The 19118-nt window shown below is 38.5% G+C and overlaps 1 protein-coding gene across 4 annotated transcripts in view; it reads right to left on the bottom strand.

The window, feature by feature from the left end:
* Window positions 1-19118, bottom strand: part of ZNF385D (zinc finger protein 385D) — a 456703-nt gene that overhangs the window by 169154 nt on the left and 268431 nt on the right. The window contains exon 1 of one of the 4 annotated variants that reach the window (XM_052798309.1): window positions 9368-9717. The exons of the other annotated variants lie outside the window; for them this stretch is intronic. Coding sequence (XP_052654269.1) covers window positions 9368-9389 — 22 coding nt within the window. The 5' untranslated portion in view covers window positions 9390-9717. Of the gene's footprint in view, window positions 1-9367; window positions 9718-19118 lie in introns of those variants that run through there. 4 annotated transcript variants of the gene reach the window in all.

Below are 19118 nucleotides of genomic sequence, written 5' to 3'. Positions count from 1 at the left end.
GAGCTTCCTAGAAAGGGATAAGAATTCAGAATGAACATTATTTCTTGTTATCTTTGTGATTGGGAAGATATTAGCTCAGCTGGGGTCTCTCAAACAGATATTTGATATAAAACATTCACAATTCATTTGATTATATACTGAGGTCAGATCGCACTATTACTGTTTCCAGATGAATCTAAAGTGAGCTTTGTGTTGCTGAAAATGTGCTGGCATAGCTTTTAACATAAGAACTCCTTTAATAAATTACAATAAAGTATCATGCAATTGTTATCTTTGTGAATATTCCCATGAAGAAATCTTCCTACTAGAAATGCACAAAAAGCTTATACAAATTACATGAACATTGCTAGAATAAACTGAGAGATATTTTAGGGGTATTAATTGCTAAAGTTCTTTCAATGCTAAGTATCATCAAAGACTGTCTACCTGAGATAGTTCTGTGCTGCTTTTCCTCACTGCATTAATTTTTTTGGATATATTTAACTTACAAAAAAAAAATAATCAAGGCATAGAAGAACAAGCAATAAAAATAAATTAATGTTCTACACATCTGTATTATCCTCCTAAAATCTGTAGAGTTGTCTGGGTGCCCACAGTGATGTGTAGCATCATTGTTCATTGCCTTCACAAGGTTAATTTCAGGCTATTCAAATAAATTTTCTTCCCTGTGTGCTGATGATAGCATGTGATGACAAATTTGCCTCCAGTTAGTCACTATGGGCAAAAACAGAGCAGTTTTGTTCGGTCATCTTGGGGTGCTTGTGCAGGGTGGTGCTGCCAGTACCATTTTGCTGCAGCACCAGCATGCCACAGCACTTTACCTGCTGTCTGCCTGCCTTTCTCTGCCAACAGAGTTTATATACATTTCACACACCCTAAGACTTTCCACAATCACATTTTGTTTGTATCTATATTGTTAGAGAGATTTCAAGTGTTGCTTTTTTTTTTTTTAATATGTTTTCAGCCTTTCGGTGTTTGTTTATTACATTCTGTAAGTTCATTCATGCAAAGGAGCATATCTGTGTTGGCTATTTATGTGTAGCAATATCCCTCTTTAAGGCCACTGATCCTTTTTACCTTGAAAACCGGCATGTATTGGGAAGGTAATCTATTGTATGCACTGTTAGAGTGTGTAGAGCTAAATGCTAATATGAAGGATACTCACCTCATATACATGGATCTGACCACAGATATGTATTTCTGCAAGGCACTGTACTTTCTATACAGCATATCCAAAGATATGTCAGATGTCCAGCTGCTACTGAACCCATAAGAACCCAAATGGTGGGCTGCTAATTAGCATTGAGTAGGTTTGTCAGCTGGACCTGTGTAAGAAGGTATCTTTTATGTTCTATAAAAATACTGCAAAGGATTTAAAAAAAAAAAAAGAAAAAGAAAGAAAGAAAAAAGGGAAAACCACTGGGAATCTATAAATTTATTAAACATTTTTACTTCAACCCAAAAGAAAAAGAGCTGATTTGGAAGCTTTCTTAGTAAAGAAAGAAAGGGGAGAGAAAAATCATACCATGCAGACCAATGCAATTTCCAAGTACCCAGTGCTACTAAGCTTTAAGCCAACAGAAACTAAATGTGTTATTAGGAGGTTAGTGCAACTGCCCTAGCACTGCATGTGGAGAGGAGGACTAAACAACCAGTTTTACAAGGTAGACAGACTGTGGTCAGGATTGGCGAGACAAATGTTTGTAAATGATTAGATCATGTCTTGAGCACTAAAAGCATGTAAGGATACTAGAAATAAGGCACTACAAAGGCTTTACAGCACCCATATTCATGTGGCTGCCATGCCCTCAGTCAGAGAGGGAGACAAAAAGGGAAAGGATTTAAATGTATTTTTACATACGCATACACAACATTTATAGCCTGTTTGACTTGCTAGAATTTATCCTTTACAAACACAGGAATTGCAAAGTTGAATAGAAGATTAGGTAAAGTTTTATGTATGCCTGTTTGGTTTTCCTTCTTAAAGAAATAAAAATGGCTACCAAAAATAACAGATGCTGCATGAAGGGTTGAAGCAAAGGTATTAGTTTTTTCTGTGCTACCTAAAAGCAGACAAGCTCACACAACTTCCACTGTTGAAAAATTTGCTGCTCACAGCAGCACAATTTACCAGTATTAATAGAAAAACAAAGGAGCGGTGTGCTTGCTATATAATTGTCACATATCTGGCAAACTCAATGCTCCTGATACATGGCTGATTTTGACAGGAGGTGAGTGGATTTGCTATAACAGGTAAATACCAGCAAACAAAAACTAATTTGCTAAACATTGCACTACAGAGACAGTAGACCCTCAGGTTGCTCCTGAAAAATGACTTGGCTTAGCAAGAAGAGCACTGATATTGCTTGCGGTGCGAAGACTGGCTTCCTCCCCACCTACTCCTTCCTTGTGCATTCACAATTGCAGATCTTGCCAAGGTTCTGTGTTTTTTGACTTTTTTTCTTGTTTTTTTTTTCTTGCATTCAATATTGATCCGTAGCGCAACTAGGGGTAACAGTATTGGAAAACACAGCCATTATCTCCCTCCGTCTTCATAACTTACTACACTCCATAGTAAACAAACTGAATAAACAAGGTCAACAAGAACAAAAGAAGCTGAGAAAATTTTCATGGCTTTCATTTGAATGAACTCTACTGTCCATCTGCTTTTTCAATTAGAGCATAAAAGTAAATAAATAAGAGAACCACTGTGAGGTAATAATCAAAGCGTAAACTAAGCTTAGCTTTTTTCCTTTGTTCTTAAGAAAGCAGTTTTAATATTCGGAGATGGTTTTCTAACATAAACCCACTTTTTAGGGTCTATCTTGTTTTCTGAAGGAGAGAACTGGGGAAGAGACTGCCAGTTTGCATTGTAATAAACAGAACATGTAAACAATGCACAGTATAAAAATTACCAATGTGAGCCAAAGCCCTTTGAGATCCTAAGTATATGCTAAAATTTCAAACAGCCATACACCCAGAGTTAGCAGACACTCCCAGTCAATCTCATTTTTGTATCTCCTGTAACTGCTTCAGAGATGAAGATACTATACATTACCAAACCCCAGGAGCTTTTCAAGCTTTACTTGAAAAGCAAGTGGTACATTATGGTTTTAAATTTTGAAATCTGCAGGGACTATAAAGCAGAGTAAATTAGTTGGCTGGGTAATAGAGCCAGGACCTGATCCCATAGTGATGAAAAAATTTCCCATGATTTCCAAACAACTGGTTCAGCCAGCTAGCTGAGGTATTAAAAAAAGAAATAGATTGATCTAACCCCAACTTTTGAAACAGTTGTGACCTTTGCCAAAGCAGCAACAGGGAAAAAAAATTAAAAAAATAAAAAAAAAAAAACTAGGGAGAGGACAAGTGCTTTTGTTTAAATGCTCTAAATGATAAGGACTCAAGATGTCTTACCTTTTCTTCAAACATAAAGACGTTTTAAACGGATATAATTTTAAGCATCAAAAGAGACAGAACTGTATTATCACAGATGTTAACAAGAGACAAGGGTGTATAGCAATTGAACTTTCATAAAAGCCTCCCTTACAATTCCAATTTCAAATTACTGTTGCATTTTCTTGTTTCACATTTGATCCAGACCCTTGCCAACTTCTTTAAGCTGTCATACCATGCTTATGATTGGAGTAACTCTTTATGGTGCATATGTACAAAACAACAACAAAAAAATTTGTCTGAGGGGAACACGTTCATGAGCATCAGACTGGTGAACTGAAAGAAGTGGTCAACAAAGTGGGCAAGGAGGTCTAAACATATAAGCATGCCAATAATGCAGCTTCATGTATTAGGTTTTTCTGCAAAGTCTACTTAGGGGTGAAATGTGTTGCTAAAAATCACTGAGAATACAGGCTGACTGACAGAACACGGCTTTGCCATATAATGACTTAGCCCTACAACAGAGCAAAGCTTCTTCCCACTTTCAACCTCAGCAATTTGATTCAAGTAGAGTCTCAGACACTTCAGGCTTTCGTATTTCTAGCCAACCTCTTTTGCTGCATTTTCTCCGAATGTTACCAATCATCTACACAATTTCAGCCGCAAAACTAATCTTTGCAGTATATTACATGTAATAACCCCTTTTTAAAACTGAAGCCTGTATGACCTCTACTGTATTTCAAGAATTTTTCATGATCTAATACCAAATTGAAATATTTTCTTTATCAAGCCCAAATATATTTCTTCTTTTTCAAGTGCCACCATCTTCTTTAGTGCAATGAGAGGCAAAAGCTTTGAAAGGATTCCTGTAACCTGATTAACATTTTTGTAATTGCAAGAATTTCTAGAACTGCCACCAGGTTATAAAACAAAATCAAAATAATACAGAAGGATATTTGCACACAGGCACAGAGAGGTAGAAGCCATATGACCCTGAGATAATTCTGCACTCAAAGGCTCTCATTATTTTAAAATATTTTATAAAAATAATTTATTTGAATTGTGTTTTAGGAAAAAAAAATGAAAAAGCACAGAGGCATGACATCATAATGAAAATTTTAAAAATCTGGTTTCTACTTAACATTTCATTTCTTAACAGAAGCAAGGCGTTTGTTAAGAAGGGATGCAGGATTAGATTCCAGAGTCATCCCAATTAAAATATGTACAGACACACATTCACATGCACGCATGTGTGCACACACACACGTTCTGTTAAAGGACCTTCAGCTGAAGCAACTGTGATCTAATCTTCTCTAATGAAGCAAGAAACCATTAATTCTGATTTTGGTGTTGGAGCAATTCTGCCACCCACAAGAAGGGTAACACTGGGAATGACTTTTTGTGTGTGTGAAATGGTGAAATCACCCTTTATTTATGGCAACATACTGGATATATTTAAAGGTATTTTAAATGAACAGTTTCTGTAACAGAATTTAAAAGGGTACAATCTAGCACAGAGCAGTTTCTGTGAGTTCAAACAGGATTCTTTTTTTATTATTATGTATACATGCATTAATGATTATTCAGTGCTTCAAGATATGAACTTCACTGCCCAGGAGGCTGTAATGTTCCAAGTATAAACATCAGGCTCCCGCAGATTTCAAGATCCTATACATTGGCTTGCTCAGCTGAATTCTTCTGTCACATACAGCATCCATTATATATTAACTACACTTTCTTATTGCAGATGGCTGGTGATAAAACAGTTAACAATCCAGTATTTGTGTTTCTCAAAACATTTTAAAAGCACAGCCTAATCATCACCAATTCATCCTGCCTTAAATGAACAGAAATGCTATGAAAGGCCTCCGCAGTGTCTAACCTAGAAGAAAATATAACCTCCTAAAACCAAACTGGTGACAACTAAATATTTTCACTGAAACTGCTGAAACAGGTTTTTTTGGTTGGTTGGTTGGTACAATGTGTGTTTTCTTTAAAGAGGTGGTGAGATTTGGGGGGCGGGGGGGTATTTTTTTCTTCCATGACTCATCCAGCATGAATCTCTTCTACAAGAAAGCATTCCTGTTATAAAAAGTGATACTCAGAATAGTAGTGTGTATGCAGATGAATTACTACACTCTACAACAGGGACTGAAAAAAACCCACCAAAAATGAAAACAACCAACATGCAAACAGAAACCTGATGGCATTTTCAGGCAAAAATTCTTTGTTTTTTCCCCCTTAACAGTTCTATTATTTATCCCATAGGATATTCATTTCCACCCCAATATATTAGATTTCCTGTATTATGTAAAAGGAAACATTGAGAACAGAAGTTACTTAAAACTTCACAGGGGACAGGGGGGGAAGGAAAAAAAAAAAAGAAAAAAAAATGGAAAGGTACAGGGTTCTCTTTTTTTTTTTTTTTTTCCCTTTTCTTTGTAAATTTTAATTTTAGCTCTTTTTTTGGTCATGCTTGTTCAGTAAGGGCAACATATGGGGGCGTGCAGGGGAGTGATTTTTTGGCAGTGGAGGTGGACGACTGGCTTCCCTCTTAATTCCAGTCAGGGTTTACTGAGCCCTCAGGACCAGTGCTCACTGTCCCATAACTGCAATATCACTGCAGTATTTCGTCTGGTTCAACGACCGTCGCGTACGCCCCCGGTGCACAGCACACACCAAAAGCTCTCCCCCTTCCCCTCCCAAACAGCGAAGAGCGCTTTCCACCTGACCCGAACAGACCGTCCGCCCAGCCCGAGGGGTGGCCACAGGGGCCACCGCGCTCGCAAGGACGAGCCAGCTCCCGCGAGCCACCCGCGCTGCCAGGCCGAGGAAGGCGCGACATTGGCAAGGTGGCTGAGCCAAGGCAGCAGCGGCTGGTGGGACCTTTTAAGGTCAAGGCGGCGTCATCCAGCTATGACCATCAGCCACGGGAGAGCCCTCGCGTTGAGCAGGACTAGAGGAGGTCCCCTGTAATCAGCATGCAACATCAGCACTGTGGCACTGACAGCCACCCACCATTTCTCCTCCTCTCAAGCTGCTGAGAACGGTTGCCAACTGACTTTCTTCTTACACTAAATTATGAACTCGAAGATAAACGCAAGCAAAAGTTGCTTTGGGGTAGGTAGGTATGTATGTTTTCAAGTGCAAAATATCTACCTACCTATTAAAACACTTAACAGAAATTTATTATTTTCATTGGCTTTTGGCTTACTCTATAAACATACTACATCATTTTGTAGGATTTTTATTATTATTATTACAATTCCATATTTCTGTTCAACTCAACATGATGAATGCAAAACCAATACAGTAAGTAACAAATGTATCCACGGTGGCCAAACAACAAACTCTAAAGCACAGCATGGTGAGCAAAAATTAGCAGTTATTGAAACCACTCCACCAAAATTCTGGTGCAAAGTAAAAGAAAGGCTCATGCAATTAGAAGGGTCACAATAAGTTTAATTATTTGAAGGCTCAGCTCAAATAGTAGCATTTACATAGTAGAATGTAGCAGAATAGTAGAATATCTCAGCCCAAATCTTCTTGGAGGCTACAGCTTTAAAGAGAGCAAGAAACGCTATGACCAATTCCTGAATTTAGCAACTTTTCTCTCTGATGGTTAAGAAACTCACTTAACCCATTAATACTTGCTCTATAAAAAGAATACTTTCAAAGGGTTAGGTCTTACTTTCCACAGTAATTATTTCAGTATTTATTTCAACCTTAATGCTGTACACGTGTTCCCACTATGCCACTTTACATCAGCAGCAATTAGACAAGAAAGCCCAGAAAAACAGGCAAGATGCTTACAAACATACAGAAATGCTTTCTTTTTCTTTCCTTCCTATTCTTTCGGTGGCCCAATAGTAGCATGCACAGAGAAAAAAAATACCACAGAATTCTTTACTAATATTAAAAGGAAATTATTTTTTTTTCCTCAGAAAATATAAAATTCCGATATTGTCTACGTGATGGCTATAGCAATTTTAAGTCAAAGTAGGCGCGTGATGTGCACAGCCAAGCTTTCATCTGGCTCTGTGCAATACTGCCTTGTGCAGTAAGTGTTACAACAGGGACAGGTGAGATTACAAGCGTTCTGGCTTCTCACAGACAGAGGAGGAAAACACCCAGAACTCCCCACCCAAACAGGTAAACATTATCCCCATTAGCTCATGCTTTGTTATGCAAAAAACAGAAACAAGAACATTCATTTAGAACTTAAAATTAAAGGAAGTTTCAGACTGAACAAAACAGACCGAGAACGTGCCTAGCAGAAACTTTCAGCTCTGCTCTCAGAAGTGAAATTTCCTACAAAGCAGAGAGAAAGCACAATCTAGTTTGTTCCAATTAAAAACTTGTGTTGCACCAGAAAACAAATAAGCATGCGAAACAGCGGTTCGTATTTTTTCAAAGAAGTAACACCAAAATAAGTTTGATCGCCATTACATGTTTCTGAAAATTATAGACAGAAAAAAATTATAAAATTAGGTACCATACAGCTAAAATATACCTAGTACCCTAACCCATATAACTTCAGGAAACCATAACTTCTAATCCTAGTCACACGGGCAATTGTTGCAAAACTGATTGCGAAAAAAGAAAACCCATCTTGCACTTGCAATGATATTAAAGGTAGACAAATAACCAAAAAGAAATGAGCAAAAATTTAACTTAATGCCACATTTTTAATGGTGACGGGACTTAATCCAAATTACTCAAACCTAAAACCATAATGCTTGCCTATTCTTCCTCAGTCTTTGGAAAATGTAGTAAAGAGAAAACATTGCAAATTTATCTTTGAAAGGGACTCTGAACAGTTCTGACAACTCAGCCAATTTATATTTTTCCTGTTAGGACAGTTTACATCAAAATCAATCTGCTTTCATAATTGATGGGTTTCACTGTTAAAGACAACAACCCTCCCAATATTTTTAGTTTTATGAAAATAAGAAAATAATGCTTAGCATGTCATAAAGCACAGTGCTTTTGTGACAGGGCTCAAAATATTACAAAAGTTCTTCTCTTAAAGCTTGAAGTGAACTCCTGATTCAATATTTAATGAAACTGAGAAAGCTGCTGAATGTCCCAGAAATCCTCCAACTCTCCGCTCTGAGTTCATTCTAAGTATTATGCAGCTATAAATTAACACTGAGGCTAGATGAGATTTCAAGTAGCCAAGAATAGTATTTTTCCATCACACCACCAAATTTTCTGTTTATTTTTTTGCTATTTAGCAGCACTAACTTGCAGCATTATATTGCAATTGTACATCCCAGACCAGTACTGCAGCACTACATTGCTCAGACACAGCTCTATGCTCCAGCATGTTTTTAGGGTATGCAGCCAGCTCAGCTGTAAGCCTAAGGAAGATTTCCATCAAGCAACAAAACTAAACTCTGCACAAATATTTAACGGCTCCGAGACCTCTAAAGGCTTAAAATAATATGCATTTTGTGGTATGCTAGGAGCCAACCCCACACTGGTGATCTGCATAATGCAGAGTACTTGGCAAACACACCACTGCAAATAAAGCATTGTTTTGCCTTTGTATCTTTGAATTCTTCAAACTAAAAGCTGAATGAAATACTAAGGCTTACTGTGCCTCCCCACCACAAGACAGTGCAGTAGCAGCTCATCCATTACATTAAGTTCATCTAAAACTTCCCATGCCTCACAACCATTTCTCATCCCCTCTCGGCAGATGAAACGCAACTTCATTTAAAACAAACCTAGGGTGAGTTCATCCTATCTAGCTTATTTTTCAAGCTGCTAAAACTACGCGGTAGCCCACTCAAAGAGAAAATTTCCCAGACAATGGAATCCTTTCAAACTGCACAGCCGACAGGATTCCCCAGTTGTCAGGTTTAGGTGCGTGCCAGCACGAAATGTTCTTGAATCCGAAATATATAATAATCACTCCTATTGATAATGTGAGCAGAAGCAGAATTACATCACAGTTAACACTTACCAAAATACATTATGTTTCTCATTAATCATGCAGCCAGGATCCCACCGCTGTGTATTCAGCATTAGCTCCCGCACAGGGCTGACATGTAAAACAGAGCTCTTTCATTCTACATTATGTGGAAATTTCCCAGCACAAGAAGCGTGAGTGAGCAGTGTGCCTCCTCAGGATGAGCGTTTTGCAGGCAGTCTTATCCCCGATACAATTCCTGTCTGATTTAGCGTTTACTCCGGCTGCATGCTGCACTGCCCATTCTTACTGTAATCTGACTCCTCCTTCTGATGTCCTTGCTGTGCCTGTGACATCAGGACTAAGAGTACTACAAACAGATCTTTTCTTTAACGGGCTCGCAACGACGTGCTCTAATATGCTGGTTAACCTAACTCCGGCTTGGGAAAAAAAAAAAAAAAAAAAAGCCCTTCTAAAATTGTACATATTTTTTTTCTTTTCTATTTTTTTTTTTTTTGGCAGCAAACGCATTCAGTGACATAACGTGCTCAATTACATAATCAATGAGAAAGACAAAGCGTATATTGTTAGTGTATTTTTCTTTGAAGGGCAGGCTCCAGGAGAAGCCCCGAGTGCCCTGATTCCCCAACTTCAGTAGACGACAAAGAATGCTTGGCACTTTGCAAGACCATGTCCCCCTACAACTTTTCTTTTTTTTTTTTTTTTAAATCAATACTTCCATTTCAATAAATTATTTTAATCCGAATGTTGGATAAATCCCAGTCTGTTTCTATTTTTAAAAAGCAACTGACAAATAGGTAGTTCAATTTCACTAGAGCTGAACTGATTTTTTAAACTGCGTTTTCTTTGCATGAATAACAAACCGCTAGGATGGGAGATATATGACAGTGAGGATTTGTAATGGAATTTACAACCTTTCACCCTCCAGGTCTCCGGTTCCTTTCTGGCCCAGGTTGATAAGTCATTAGCAGCTGGTAGCTATTTTATTGTTCCGTGACAAATGGAGTGGCCCTAAGTTTGTTGTAAATAGGTCCCCACACAGTCCCTGCTGCTATACAAACTAGTAGCAACTTCAGAGGAAGACAGACCAAAGAAATATTGAAATACTCTCCACCACATACAGGTAGTACCTTCGCATGGATCTGACACACACTGGTGTGGCAGCATGGCGAAGACTATGCAGTCTGTATTTGTGCATGTATTATGTCTGTTCTATGAATCAATAGAGAGTATCGGTTTCTTGCTGTCAGTTTGGCATGTATCACTGATAATAAACTAAATAAAGGTAAAAAATAATGGGCAGTATGCTGAAGTGTTTGTTTCTTTCTAATAGGATCTAATGGGATGAATGTTTTCATTCTACAGGAAAGAGGATGACAGGTATAATTCATTTAAAGCGCCACTTATTTGTAAAAGCTCCACACTTTTCTACTTCAAAAAGTGATGAGGTCCAATCACTTAGGGCAAAATTATCCCACCAGCACAGCAGCCAAGGAATGCTCCAATTGCAGCAGAAGAGTTAATAGCCCTGGTGTGCATCACTGCTACACATCTCTCAGCACGAGCCCTACGCAGCATTGCTCTCACAAGGTTTCATGCTACCTGTATGCAAGTCACTGAGATTAAACGCTGCCGGGGGGAACTGAGGCATGAATTTAAGTCCTGTCCCGTCCTGCCCCTCACTGGCAGTCCCACAGTTCTACGTTCTTCTCAGTGCCCTTTCTTGTTCCAACTGCCCCTAGGAAGAGGCATGCCTGAAATGAGAGATACCTAGTACACAGATAAACTCCAAAATAACCTTTGCTTCACAACTAAAAAGCACATAGTGCAGGAGCATGCTTTGAGGCCATAGTGTGTGAGGAAGACCAAGACTTCTTGTGTGGTTCAAACTGACCAACAGCAACTTAAAGTTGAACAAATCCTAAATCAAAGTGAAGAAAAACCATCTAGAAACCCCTGGGGAATAAACAGAAGCTATCTACAAACCATGGCCTGTATTTGAACTAGAGGGTTTGGACAACAAGTAGCAGAGGGTATTCATGGCACATTCCTTTCCTCTACTTCATCATTACAATGCTCATCCACTTCTACTGTACAAGGAAGGACACCTCACTATAGCAAATACTGCCCTAAAAGGCTGGTTTAAGATACCTCAGCTGAGCCACTCTGAGCAGTAGGTATAAGCTACTATGAGAGCCTTCTGCAGCACAAGCATTCCCTCCCCTCCCTTCACCAAGGGTAAAAGCTCAGAGAATCAATTTGCTGTGAAATCCTTCAGCTCCTTTGCTAGCTCCAAAGTGCTTTTGCAGAGACGCTGCGTGATGTCCTTTAGGACAGTCTGCATCCAAGCCCAGCATTTGCCTATTAGGCTGCGTTTACCTTATCACAGAAAAGCTCAGGATCATTCTGCCAGGAGTCAGACCCTGCGAGATGTAGGCTACCTCTACTCTTGACATTCCTCCCAGCTGATACGCTTTGCTGATTTGTGCCATCAGCTGGCCAGCCAAGAACCGGGGGTACAGACGACTCATGTCTGTGTAGAAGCACCATTAAGGGTCAGGCAGCAACCATGCTGCCTTTAAACATCCCCTCTTGAGCTGGCTGCTCTGTTATGATGCAAATTTGGTGGAGCCCGATGGCAGGTCAGCTCCTCAGGAAGCATAAACAGCAAAGCACCACATAGACCGACATATTCTTCACTACTTGGTTCAGAATGTTACCTCCAATTTTGTTTTGCCGTTTAGGATACAAAACAATCAGGACCATCTTATTGCATCTTATTTGTATTCTTACAATTAGCATACAAACAAAGTAGTCAAAGAGAAACTAAGACAAGAAGTTTTCTTTAATTTCTTTGCTTTTCAACTATGGAACAAATGCAAGGTAGGAGGGAAAGTCACTGGTGGTCTCTCCTGGAAAGCTTTCACAGCCCAAATTCACGTACTCCATGCCAAACTCCGCTTTCATTTACACACATACAACATTAATATACTGCAAAAAGAAGTAGAGTTCAACGCAAGGGAGAAAGAATGAATTTTATTCCCGGAGTGGGATATTGTCACTGTTAGTGAAAGCAAGGATTAGTTTAGTAATTGCAATCCCAAATTGCTGGTGTTTAACTCAAGCACTGAGGAGTCTGCTGAACACAACTGTGGGGAAGCACAGTCAGGAGCAGCAAAGACTTCTGTGCATCTGGAGATTTGAGTAGACCCAGTCTGGGCATGCAGGATCATGCAGAATGAATGAGCAAATTAGCCCATGATGTCAGCCCATGGTGCAAACTCCCAATCATCAACAAGCCAGCACAGGCTAACCAGCATTTAGCTTTGCTACAGATGCAGGTCAACTGCAAAATTATCATATTTTCATGCATGGTTCACCTATAAAAACAAACCCCCAGAACCCTCGTGATTCAGCGATAGCATAAACACAACACGAAAAAAGCACCTTCTGCTAAAACAGCTACCCTACACCCTTATTTCTAATACTAGAAGTAGCTTCTACTCCCTGAAATCCTCTTTCTGAACAACCTGCTGCTTTTTTTTCCAAACAGCATCTCCACCTTGATTTCTTCTGCCCTTCCTCACCTTGACAATCCCACTTTGGTAAAGGGTTTGCCAAAAAGGGCAGATTTTCAAAACACAGACTACCCCACAAGACGTTACCTCCTTAGAATAAACAAAAAGCAAGCTGAGAGTACACGTCCCAGAAGTACAGCACATACCTTACATTTCTCCAGAGCTGGGAAAGCTACAGGTTACCCCCCACGCCTGACTTGGTCTAGAGCCAGAAGGCCACTTCGTGAACTAGCTGCGCTATCTATGCTTTCTACTGATTTTTATCTATACACCAATTTACACAATGCCTCCATAGTAAGTATTAAAACCACTTGCAGGCATGTCTGTTGCAGAGACCAATTAATATTTAATACTAATGCACCCAGTTAATTCCCTAGGATTCCTGGAAAACTCTCTTCCAGTCTTGAACTCTCCCAGGAGACAACTAATATTAGATTTATACCCAGACTCCTACCAGTTGGCTTTGATGAATTTCAATTAGTGAGGCTGACCACAAACCTTTTCTTGCAAACGCAGAAGCATATCGAGGGACTCTTCGCTGGCAGAAGTGTAATAGTAGGCAACAAAACACACTAGTGACACAACATTTCAAGTTTATGCATCATGTGTAGTAGGTTAAAAGATCTCACAGACTTGAAAAGTTTCCAGATTTTCCTAAAATAAATTTTATCTACTGTACAGAGACAGCTATTAAGAATAAAAATGTATTGTTATTGTATTCATTTCTGAAAATAAAGTGGGAGAAGCAATCCAAATCACACTTGACCTACTAATTCACCAAAAGCACCCCAAAACTAGAAGACTCTTGAAGGTAAAGTAGGGCTAGAACTTCTACATAATTTGAAAATTTATCTATTGCAGATATTTCATTCCTATTAGTACTACAGTAACCACAGTGCAGGAATAAAAACCAGCAAACAAGCCGCAGTTTCGTATGGTTCCAAAATGAATTGAAAGTGTTTCCACATGCACATATTTTTGTGCCTTAAGTCAAATATACTAAATACATTGGCCAGAAATTTGGTTTGTTTTTGTTTTTAAGCCATCTGGAGTAGTTTAAGACATACTACACAATAATGCAGATTTTGTGATTCATTACTAATCTCTTGAGGTTACGCTAAAGGATAAGAAGGGAAGGAGCAAGTTACGTCCGTATATTTTAACTAGACATAGAAGCTCATCTTTTGTTTTGCACATTCTCCACTGGCTAAAACTACCAAATGTGTTTTCTACCCTTGACTTCGAAGTGTCACTTCTGGAAATCTGCAATATTTGTCACCATGAATACCATTTAACTGCAGCAGTACCCAAAGGAACTCTGTACCGCCACACATGAATACAACTGGAGGAACTTAATTAATCTTCCTGTCACTTCCATGATGCTTTTCATTAGTTTAGCTGCTATCTGATCAACTGCTCCATTCACCATTGGAAATGGCTAACCAGAACCTCCTATAAAAGTGTTTTCAAGAGGTAGACAAAGACTCACCTTTGATTCTGAGAGCCTTTACAAATCTTTGCCATACAGACTTTATCAGTTCAATAACAGTACTTGCACTGTTCTTTTTAAGCAACTGGGATTTTCTACATACGAGGCTTAAGAAATATAAATAGCAACAATATGTGGTTTTGTAAGCTTAAAGCTAGTACTTCTAGTATTTGATAGTTTGAACACAGATGACATGTGGCAATTGAAAGGTCATATTTTTCTGAATTTCCTTCCCATGGATATGGATAGTTATTAAACAAACAAACAGAATGCTGCCAACATAAAACCAAACTGACATTTTAAGCACTATTGCTGCTTTTTGTTTTACTAAATGCCCACTCCTGTCATCTTTTGCTCCTAAGCATGTGACAAGATTTAAGATAATGAATGTGAATGAATACACTGCTGGTGCAGAAGCTTCATGGCCTATGTATATTGGTAATTTTAAAGTGAAAGATGGTCTTAAAAGCAGATGACAAGACTGAGAAGCTTGTCTGAGTCCACGTCAAAGATATTTTTTGCACGCACACACACACAAAATCTATTAATTTTTTCAGTCAAAGAATGAAAACTGGAACTGGTGGTAACATCAACTCCAACATGCATAGTCCTTCCTTTCTCTCTCTTTCCCTTGTAATTTTATTTCTGTACTGCATTCAGTAAAATTTGCCTAACTAACATGGGGTTTGAGTATATCACATGTAGACAATCCATCACTACCCTTGGTGAGGTGAAAAAACTAGTCAGCATTTCACTTTTTTTGTCCATCTTTTCAACACTCTCTACAATTTTGCAACATAACTTTTAAGATTCATTGCCAAATCTAGGCATTGTATTCTCACAATTTATAAATTTGTAATACATAAATTTAAATTTATAAATCCAGATGTTGCACTGACAAATTCTATACAGCTTTTGCACTCTAGATCTGCCCCCCCCCCATTTACAGGATGCAATACATTCATAAGTCCAACCTGCATTTTGCATTTCTGATTGTAATGTCAGAAATGTACCATGAATTGGCTAAATTTGGTATGTAGAGGATCTGCCTATTAACCCCTTCTTAAACAGATGTGTACATGCCTTCTGCTGTATAGTACGTTTGTTTAAAAGAAAACAGTGGCCAAAACTATGCATATCTGTTATTTCTAAAATCATCTTTATCAATCAAATGACAAGTCTCAAGTAACAAAACCAGATATTACATAGTGAAATGGTCTGTTCATATTACCTGTTTTAACTGCCTGTTTATATTCAGTTAAACTAAAATAACTAAATTTTAATGCATTATTAATTAGACACCTTTTCATTTTGCTCAGAAATGATAGCAATGCAATTATTGCATAGGTATCAGTTACATTTCAACACCAGCAAATCATTAGCACTCCTGTACTCCCCTATGATTTCACGTGGGTGGTTTGGGTTGGGGTTTTTTTTGGAGGGGGGAGGAGGGTTTTTGTTTGAGGTTTTTTTTTGTTTTGTTTGTTTTCCATTTGGTTTTGGTTTTGTGGGGTTTTTTTCCTTCAAAAAGGTACGTCAATGAAATGGGGATCTTCTCAACAAATCTTTTAGAACTCTTGTGAAAAAGTTATCCAGGCCTACTGATTTTAAATAGTCTTTAGTCCAAGTAGCTGCTGCTTGACATCTTCCTTTCTTTCTTTCAGGCATTTTGGAAAGTGCCTCAGCACACTCATGACATGAGGACAGTATCAAGCATTTTTCAAAATACAGAATAAAAATATTTATTTAACACTCATGGCTCTTTCAAATCACTCGTAACAATCTTACTATCTCCACCTAGTGGCTTATACTATTAGGATTTTTGTTCTTAATCCACTAAAAACTTTTTATTGTCCTTTGCCTTGCCAACCACAGATTTTTCATTTCCTTTTTTTTGCTTTCCCTATAGATTTTCCATACTTCTTACTTCTCATTTATATTGATTAGTATCCACTTCCTCTTTTATCATTTTCATCCAAGCTGCTTTTTAATTTCTAGTTGCTGTCCTTAATTTGTGGCTGAATTAGAACAGACTTTTAGCCAAAGTTTTCCATTTTCTGAACATGAAATTACTTTTTTTAGTCACCTGGTGAACTCTAGTTATTTAAGGAAGTGTCAATTTTCTTTCCAAGCCTTTCTATCTTTTTCTTCCAAAACAGTTCTGCTCTTAATTTTCCTTTAAGAAATAAAACATCTTGAAACACAAAATACATAAAAGATTTTATCTGTATTCTGTTCGCTCCTATAGAATATAATCAAATCAATTTCCACACTCTTATGTCCCTAAATGGAAAAATTTCAAGATACGGGCATGAGACAACACTCCTTCATTTTCTTGATGCTGTACAGAGCTGCTCAAAAATGAAAAGAAAAAAAAAAGTAGCAATGCAGTATGATTTTAGGTTTCCCAGTGATTATGAAGGCACTGAGCTGTGATTTCGATATATAACTGCAAGAGGAAAATGCCAGCAGATGCAGTCCCAACGTGAGTGGGTGCAGAGCAGCTTGGGTTTTGTACTGGGTCAATCAAAGGGAGCAAGGCTGCAGTGTAGTCCTACAGCCAGGGAGGGACACAAACACTGCCAGCTGCACAGCACTACAACTTCTCTCCTGCTTCGGACAGCTGAGATGCTTCAGGTGCTGCTGCAAAGTGTCTGCAAGGTGCCAGCACCGCATTTGGAACTAAGAACAGGCAGGAGCTTAGGGCACATCCAGCTTTAACTACCTAAAAAGGAGGCATCTCAACTAAACTAGCCAGTGCTACAGGTGCCTCCAGGGGCAACTCATCCCATGGTAAATTGTTAACGGAGAGGAAGTAGAGCAGTCCCTCTCTGCAGGTACTTTTCTCATTCCACTGACTCGGAGAGGGTTATCAACATTTAACTTAGGTTAGATGATGAACTTTCGGCCAGTTACAGTTAGGCAGGAGAAATTTCATCTCCAATGACTATAAAACAGTTTAACTAATCTCATAGAAAACATACATGATGTGTTTGAATTCCTTTTTAATATTCAAGGAAAAACTATTTTGGCCAACACGTTGCTATCAAAGGAAATGATAGTCAAAGGTGAGTAAGCTGCAATCCATCAGAAACGGCCATGCAAAAAGGGGAGGAGGACAAAATGGCAGGAGACAAGGCACTAATCTGAATGTATAAAAAGATGCAAGTTACAGCATAGTGTTCAACTTTTTATGAGGAAAAATTGTTTTTATTCACTCTAGTGCTGAATTTGATTCGCATGTCCACGTGTAAACATTTTACAGCTCCACACATGCAAGCTTCACAACAGAGTGTAAGAAATGAATCATCATGAAGTGAAAATATCAGTGATATTTATTTTTTCCACAGTAGATCTCACTGTAGGTAGGATTTGACTCGGAGACTGACTCCTAAGTTTTTATGTGTATATGTGTGTGCCTACCTGTGAGCTGGATGTCTAATTTCCCAACACAGTCAAGAAAGTTGGAAGAGTTCTTTGTCACATCTGGAAGTGGACACCAACTTCGGTTGGCCAAGTAGCTCTCCAAGCTCCATTAACTATACTGACTAGAATTTCACTGATCAAAAGCGGAACTTAGACACCTAATTCACTCGTAGATAGCTATACACACACACTTAAATATACATACTCTGAGAAACGCGAGCTGAATCCCAGCCAAGGCTTCCAAACCTCTTAAAAGATCTGGGACCCCTGCAGATCACTCATACCCATTGAAATTCAGCTCCATCTGGGATCATCACAGCAACTACCAACTGTGCTCAGCAACACTGTGCAGCAATTTAGAACAGAACATGAAGAACACCTGCAAGTGAAACCAGCATGACATTTATACAAAAAGAATTGAATTATCTCCTAAGGAATTAACTATAACATTAGCTTCCCCAGTGCTTGAGAAAATTTCTTGGGCTGTTAAATGATCACGCAGTGCCTCCATATTTCACCCTATGCAAAAAAACAAACGTCAAAAATGTCTCAGAAATGTCTGGCACAGAGGAAAGTACTACTCCTGAATGACCAAGCTGGCATCCTACAATAGCCATGTTCCACTAAAATCCCTGTGGATTAATTTATGCTAATCATGCTTACCTTTAAGAAAAAAATGGGACCATGTCACAAAGTGAGTGTTAGATGATATAGCCATTTAGTGTAAATAGTGAAAATAAAAAAATGTTGAAATCACCCAGAAACAATTGATTTCTTTTAAATTTCAAATGCTCCAGTACTCTTCTCCCAGAGGAAGCGGGGGGTGGTAGTGGAAAGTTACTGCTTTTTTAGCACTCTGCCAATAGTGTTCAAATACATTCCTACCTGGTTTATAATAATTAACAGCAAAAGGAGAGTTTTCATCTCTGTTCCCGCCTTTTGATCTTATTGACAGAGTCTCCTGCCATTCCAATTCAGAACGACATGTACAGCAAAAAACTCCTGTCTGTATCTGTTCCTGACTTTCTTGTTACATCTTTTTCCTGTACGGTTTCCTTTTGATCTGCCATACCTCTGAATTTAATTATCTGGTTTGAAAAAACCCTGCCATAACAGCAGCCTATAAGTAATTCTGACTGTTTCCCACAGCTGAACAATAGGACTGTATCCCAAAGCCAAGCTCTCTCTTCAATATGCACTTTTCAGAGTCCACCTCAATACAAATACTTTGCAATTGTATTTATGCCAAAATAATTAGGAAATTAATATTTTTGAAACATGATAGCGTAAA

Source organism: Harpia harpyja, chromosome 1 (assembly GCF_026419915.1).
Source record: "Harpia harpyja isolate bHarHar1 chromosome 1, bHarHar1 primary haplotype, whole genome shotgun sequence".
NCBI classification, from domain to species: Eukaryota; Metazoa; Chordata; class Aves; order Accipitriformes; family Accipitridae; genus Harpia; species Harpia harpyja.
Note: the sequence above shows the minus strand (reverse complement) of the source record. Positions and strands in the feature narration are given on the sequence as shown.